The 7,628-nt window shown below is 40.9% G+C and overlaps 1 protein-coding gene across 1 annotated transcript in view; it reads right to left on the bottom strand.

The window, feature by feature from the left end:
* Nucleotides 1-675: 675 nt before the first annotated feature.
* VAT1L (vesicle amine transport 1 like) overlaps nucleotides 676-7,628 on the bottom strand; it is a 56,915-nt gene continuing 49,962 nt past the window's right edge. Inside the window, exons 8-9 of the mRNA XM_063167672.1 lie at nucleotides 5,513-5,596; nucleotides 676-3,533 (exon numbers count right to left, since the gene is read on the bottom strand). Of these exons, the coding sequence (XP_063023742.1) occupies nucleotides 3,435-3,533; nucleotides 5,513-5,596 (183 nt within the window). The 3' untranslated portion in view covers nucleotides 676-3,434. The remainder of the gene's footprint in view (nucleotides 3,534-5,512; nucleotides 5,597-7,628) is intronic.

Below are 7,628 nucleotides of genomic sequence, written 5' to 3'. Positions count from 1 at the left end.
CAGGCTTTGGAATGTGTCCTGCATGACTAAAATGAACCAAAGCCAACACTCCCTCTTTGTTTAGATATTAAACTGATGTTCATTCACTTCTTTGCCTTGTGTAGGGAGACCTTTAAAGCCATGAACTCCAGTGCAGGCTGGAGATGGCTGTAGGGCTTGGTAACCATCACCAGTTACTAATTAAGTTCCAAAGACATGGAACCCTGGGTTGAAAGCAAGGCCCAGGAGAGTGGGATTCAAAACTCAGTCATGTCCTCCTGCTTTCTGAAAGTTATGATGGCTTTTGGATTCTATTTTAAGATTATTCCCTTAGGGAGTACTAATTTCTGAAAGGAGTTATCTCTGAGGATAACTTTTGTGGCAGTCTGAGTCCTACTTTCTCTTTGTATCAAAATACACTTCCCTAAACACTTAGTAAAAGGTGTCTATATAATGTTTTGAATTTCTTAGACCGTGACATTCCAAATTTTAGATCTACATTGTTAATGGTCTGTAAAGCAGCACACAGCAGTTTTAATAACCTCCATTTACTCTGTAATAGTCAAAATAAATTATTTGTATATCCCACAGTGACCAAAATGGAAAATAAGACCCCCTCACATTTTCCTCTTAAGCAGTTCCAAGTCAGTTCCCTAAAGTGACAATAACACTAGAATAAAACATAGAGACCAAGGATAATGCTATGCTCAACATTTTATTTATATTTTTGTGTAAACATAATTTGCTTTGTAGGCACAATATAACAAAAGCTCTAAAGCAACAAATACAATTAAACAGTGTTTCAGTTCACTTCAATCAGGCTTAAGTTAAAGAAGCTTTCACAGTTCCTTTAAGGCAATTTGAGAAATAATTTGTTTCACTTGAAGAAACTATCCAATTGTCTCAGAGTTGTTTAAACAACACTGTCAGTAGTAATCACAACCCTTCATTTCTGCTACAGTAAGACTTGGTCAGTGACAAGCCTTGGCTTCACCAGTTTGACCAGCACAGCCTCCACCCCAGCCAGTGTGACACTACTGCTTGTGGTCTCCTGAAAGGTACTTAGGGCTTGTGGGCCAAATTCTGCTAGCACACACCCTGCTTCCAGAATGGATGCCTGGAAAACTTCCATTAATATCAGCAGCAACCTCCCTCCGTGCCCTGTTGATACCAGCAAAGCACAGAGCAGAGTTTAGCTTGCTGATGGTCACACTCAGCTGCACTGCACTCAGGTACTTCCAGCAGCACTCCTTGGTACTCACTGCAATTACCTGATATTCTTCTGACCAGAAAATGGCCCTAAAATTGGTATGAATTAGCATGAAGAGTATTTTTTGCCTTGCTAACAAAACCAGAAAGAACTAGCCAAAAATTATGTGATTGTTGTCCCTGTGGTGTCTGTGGCCATGACCAAGATCACCCATATTTGTCTTGCAGGGTAATTTAGAAGCAGAGCCCACCAGACTGTGGTTTAGAACAGAAGAATGGGTTTGCTATTCATCTTGCCCTACTAATTTAAGGCCTTGAGAATGCCACTTACTGCCAGCTCGAAGGTCACCAGCAATATTGCTCACTTTGGCGTCAAATCAAAATTCCTAGTTATGTTAAGGTCTGTTGCAGGACAACATCATTACACTAGCTGCAAAACAAAATTGGGCATGTTTCCTACTGCTGTCAGCTGATGAGTCATGAAAACCTAATGGCCCTTCTTAAAAGTCCAACTGGCAAGCCCAATAAATGGAAAACTCTCATTGAATACGTATTTTCTTCTGTGGATAAAGTCCCTGTTTGGGCCCAAAATGGCACTGGAAGTAGAGGAAAGTCCAGCTTGAAAATAAACTGAACTATAATGAAGTGAAGAGAAAAATGAAGTTCTGGTTGGATCAATAGTTCAACAGCTTTTTGGCATTTTTCCCCACAGTTATTTCTTGCTGTTATTTTTGAATTTGTTTGACCCAAGGGGAACTCCTTCAGAATGAACCATCTGCACAATTATCTGACAGCGACTTCATGAGCACAGTGTAAAGAGATGGACATTAATACTCAGGCAGCAAAACCAAACAAACAGAAAAAACCTAATGAGAATCTTCTAAAACCACACATAAAAGTCATCCAGACCCAGAAGTCCTCTCACACTGAGAAAACCCTGAGAAGCCCCCACTTTTCATTTTTCTGTATTAATTTTTAACTTCTATCGTAACATGCTACTAGTAGATTTGGGCTAACAGCTAATCATGTCTGGGAAAATACCTTCTTTTGAAAAAATAAATATTTATTTGAAGCTGTAGGCATTATGCAAGGTCTCTGCTAGTCCTTCAGCACTTCTACTGTACGTGTTCACAGTAATTTTAAAATAACTGTTTTAACAAGACAGTTGAGGACCTGAGTAGCTGCTGTTTGGATAGGGGAAGGACGTGGAAAAAAATATTAACTTTTTTCTTGTTTAGATATAGTTTCCACTAGTGGGAGGTAGATAAGACTAGCTGGTCTCTGAATACTTTATCCTGTAAATAATTATAAATGTAACTGTACATAAGGAGCAGAGCTTTTGATAGAACAATTCACTTAGATAGAAGTTATCCCTGTATATGATTTGTGGTGGGATTAAGGCCTAAACCTCATTTTTTACAGGGTTAACTTCTGCAGGAGTTCAGCTCCAGCCTGACAGTTGACTACACATTAGCAATTTCAGAGCAATAAACTCCATCACCAAATTTCTTTCCACATCCTGATAAGTGATCCTTACCAATGCAATTTAAAAATGAAATTTAAAATTGGTTTGAATTTGACATATGAGTCAGTATGTCCTTACCAAAAGATGTTGATCAAAGCCTCTCAATCAATGATTTCTTGCACAATTTCAGATTCCATGATTCTAGATGAGGTACTTTTGAAAATGAAGATAAGATTGCTTGTGAAAAGATGAAGTATGACTGAAGAAAATAAAAAGTAATCTTTGTTGCAACTTTTATTTGTGGTTCATTAAAGGAAAACCATTTTAACACTGAAAATCCAGAAATAGAAAATTATCCCTCCAGTTACTAGAATCTTTCAGACAGCAAGTAGGGATTTTTTTTTATTATTTTTACTGTTTCCAACTTGCAAAAAAAAAGCCCAAACCTCCCAATTAACTTTATGCAAGATGTCGGAATTTGCATGAGAAAGATGCCCATCTAAAATTACACAGTAAGTTAATAAGGCTTTCAAACAAGAACAGAAAAATCCATGGGACTCCTACAGGGAAACCGGGCGTTACACAGAAACGTGGTAATACTGCACTGGATGAGAATGGCACTTGAGTTCAAAACAACAATGATCAACAGCTCATAGCTCAGCTGACTGCAAACAAATACAACACACACTGTACTACAGCATTTGTTCACTGATGCACAGAAGAGATTTCCCAGCCTCGTCCCCTTCTCCTCTCGGCTCCTGCTGCCTGCCCAGCTCTGGTGCTACTGGATGAAGGGCATGCGCTCCTTGTTCTCGTTGTCGCCCTCGTGGTCCTCCTCCTCCTCGCCAGCCTCGCTCGTCTCCGTGCTGTCGTTGGCCATCTGCACCGGGAAACATCAAGGACATCACTGCACCTTGCTCACCCCTTGGCTCCTCCTCATTTCACCTGGACTCACTGCACAAAGAGACTTTGGAAACTCGAGGAGAGAGGGCTGCCACAGGAGAACGAGCGTTCTGTCTGTGCACAGCCTCTGCACACTGCCAGCCAAGCCTGCAAGCTGCTCCCCCACGGCTCACAGCTCCATTTCCTGACAGAAGGCTGTCTGGAGGACAGCTGCACACGAGGACTCTGCTCTGTGCTCTTGTAGTAAACTGATAGTAAGGGCCTTGGGTAGGAAACACAGCTGTGTAGGAAGTTCACAGAATGTGGCACCTCTGGGTTACAACTCCTGTACCTGCTCTAATGGATGGCCCCATCTGAGACAGTGTGTAAAGTCAGGGGGCAATTTCCTTTCTTTTGTACGTTAAAAACTAATGAAACTTTCCAGATCTAGATGCTGGCAGGATACACCCACGACAGAGTGCAGATCCCAGATCATACAGGAGTGGGAAGAAACTGCATTTTCATATTTTCATATTTTACTAAAGATGCCTGCACAGGCAGTAGGCAATTGCAGGAATCTGTAGCTCAGAACAGCATTTAAGGAGTACACAGTGTTTTTTCATGTGTAAATATTTATTACAAGCTGTGTAAAGGTGCAGGACCCTCCAGCACTTCACCCTGACAGTGTGACAGGTCTGTGGAGGCACAAGAGTCTGGTTCACTGGATGGGGGTAATGTTTGACAGCACACATTGGTGTGACTGGATTCTCTTATACACCCATGTTACCTCTCTTAGGACACAAGAAGATTCTTGTATTAGCTTATAACTACTTCAAACCATAAGCAAGGGACCCATTTCCTTCTAAAGAGAAATGCAATGATGTTCCTTCCCTGACTGATTATATTATTATTATTATTAGTCCTCTCTTAGGACACAAAAAGATTCTTGTATTAGCTCATAACTACTTCAAAACTAAATAAGCAAGGGACCCATTTACTTTTTAAAGAGAAATGCAATGATGTTCCTTCCCTGATTGATTATTAGCCTCTGTGGAAATCCAAATCTCAAACACAGCCTGATTTTAATGCAGAAAAACCATTGCTCTGAAGTTACCCATATTTTTGAGTTAACAGCCTTTGATGAAAGTGTATTGTTCCACATATGAGGTCCTCAAAGCCTTCCTTTTCCTTGCAGGGAGTTTGTATGAGACTGGGGGGCAGTTTTAGAGTGAGTAAGAGCTTAACTCTAGGTTTGGTTCTTTCTTTTCTTTTGAAACAGGAGGTTTCTCAGGTCTGAAAGCAAACTTCACACATCAGTATTGATTTAAAGTCAGGTTTGTATTACCTTCTTTAGTGCTCTTTCCTCCACCATCAGTGAATGCTCAGGAGAGCCTGGCTTTCATTTAGCACTGCTCTCTGAAAGGTTTCTGGACCATCCTAAGTGCTCCAAATCTAGTGAATCAGAGCTCCATCACTACTATCTTCCTTCAGGGTATTTCTGGACATATTTACGTGTTATACTTCATATATTACACAAATTAAATTCCTACCAAAAGTATACTCTAACTTTACTATGGGCATCAGATAACACTTTTATGTTTGCCCACTGCAGCAATATTGAATGTTTTTTTTTTCCTGTTCAACCCACCTATTAATAGAGGAATTTTTTAGTTTGAGAAAAGTCTGTTTTCCTCACAAGGGCAGAAAGAGACGTGGCAGTTTTACCCTAATCCAACACTTGCTGGCACGTTTTTGGAGAAGCAGAGAGTGATTCAGTAGAGAGAAGTAACTGCTGGCACTTCAGCCAGTACATTTCACTGGGGTTAAATGCAGAATTTATGGTTACTGGTGGTATCTGGATGCTACAGGTTTAGAAGAAATCAGTGTCAAAGAAGCATGACAAGGGACATGTGTCCAGCAGTCACTGCCAGGCTGTACCATGCCTGGCTGTACATCATGTCTGTGCTTGGCACTCACCAGGGGAGTGGGTGCCTTCTCCACATCCAGAATGAGTTTTCCTATATTTCCTCGGTCATGGATTCTCTGCATGGCCTCCTTCACCTGAAAGAAAGATTACTGTTGATAACCTTCAGTCACACCCTGGGAGAACCCTGAGTCCCTCCCTTCCAAAACCAGTGAAACATTTAGGGTGTGCTCTGTGCATGGTCACTCAAAGAGCTGCTTAAGAAAAGACCAAGAGTGAGTTTGTAAGGCCTGGCTTTTGCATTGTGTTTGCCAAAATAGGATGTGAGTCCTGAGGGCAGCATCTGAATAGCAGAACACATCCGTAAGTTTAATGCAGAACCAAAGTGATGGATAGCTGAGGTGCAGGGAGAAACACAGGCTCAGGGAGGTAATTCTAAAGGGTTGTTCATTGCACTCCAGCTTTGCAGATTATTTATCAAGACATCCTACTTTCACTGAAAATATGAAACATTTTTCTAATTGACCTTTGATGTTTTTCAATTTCTTATGGGTTACCACAGAGGAAATGCCCTGCCCAGGCTATGGCTGGGATTAATGCAATACTGTGGGTTTTGCTGCCTAGGAAAACATTTATTTCCTTTTTTTTTGTCATTTTTTTCCTTATTTTTTAAATAAAAATGTTAAATAACTGTTGTCCTACCACATCACCAAACCCATCTGTTTAACAGCTGGCTGCAATTAGTGCCTGTGAGAAAGGCACAAGAACCTCTTCTTACAAGTGCACTGGAGAGAAGCTTGTTGTGATGTATGAACTTTCCCAACTCAGGAGAGCTCATTGTTGGTAAATTGAATTTGTGTGTGAGTGTGGTGCACTGAATGTTTAATGTGCAGCACACAGACCACTGCTGGGTCACAGAGTGCCCAGAGCAGCTGGGGCTGCCCCTGCATCCCTGGCAGTGCCCAAGGCCAGGCTGGACACTGGGGCTGGAGCACCTGGGACGTGTCCCTGCCATGGCAGGGGGTTGGAATGAGATGAGTTTTAAGGTCTCTTCAAATCTGTGGTGCTATAAATCATTAAAAATTGGAAGATGTCAAGAGTTTCCTCACTTTCACCATGGGAAACTTCAGGAACTGAAAATGTGCCCATAAAGGGTCTCCCATATCCTCATCATGCTGCTCTTTGCCAGAATAACAGGGTCAGTTGAGACAAAAATGAGTTTTATGTTAATAGGATTTAGCACCTGTGACACAGTTCTATTGAATATTTTAAGAATAATGGCATTTATGTTTGAAAGAAAATGCTGAGCTGGGACCTGATGGGTCTCACAGTACATTTAAAAGCCTGAATTGGGGTCCAGGCCCCCAGAATATTCCCTGAATGTCTAATACAGAAGGAGGTATGTGATTTTTAAAGATTATACAGCATTCAACTTCCAATTAAATTGAATGGATGTTGGGCACAGCACAAAATGTCTTTCCCATCTGTCTGCCTTACTTGGGAAGCTGACTGCAGTGAACTCAGAATTACCCCCTGAATTTTAGAGGCGTTCCCTCAATTATTAAATACCAGACTTAAGAAAAATTCTATTAGAACAAAAGAAAAATTGCACTGCAAAAGCAATGGCTTTCTAATTTAGGGCATTATTGTAAATTCACCTCAGAAAACACAAACACAATCTTATGAATCCCACTGGATAGCAGGCTGACCTCAAGGGTGGTCCACAAAATCACAATACCTTTTATGAAGCTACCTTAGAGCATAAACAACACTCAACTATCTTGTCAGACTAGCTCTGCACTGTGAATAATATTCCTTTATCCAACCCTGATGCTGGAGAAGCAGCAGCCGTATAATTTTTATGTCTGTTATTACCCAAATCAAGCTTTTAGGAGGTTACAGCACAGAATAAACAACAGAATTGGAGAAATCAGCAAACACACTTGCCTGTCCACTGAAATTTATAACCAGAACATCATGTGGAAAGCAGGGCATGCAACATTTATTTTAATTTGTACCACATCGTATTTAGCAAGGCAAATTTGAGAAAATGTGCTTTCCCTGCTTTTTTCACAATATCAAATTGAAGCCCCTGGAGAAAGGTTCAGGAGTTGTTTCCAAGACACTTGTAAGGAACTTGCAAATGCAAACAGCAGGCAGAGGCACAGG

The sequence above is a fragment of the Melospiza melodia genome, chromosome 13, assembly GCF_035770615.1.
Source record: "Melospiza melodia melodia isolate bMelMel2 chromosome 13, bMelMel2.pri, whole genome shotgun sequence".
NCBI classification, from domain to species: Eukaryota; Metazoa; Chordata; class Aves; order Passeriformes; family Passerellidae; genus Melospiza; species Melospiza melodia.
The sequence above is the reverse complement of the archived record's forward strand: the minus strand, read 5'-3'. Positions and strand labels throughout refer to the sequence as shown.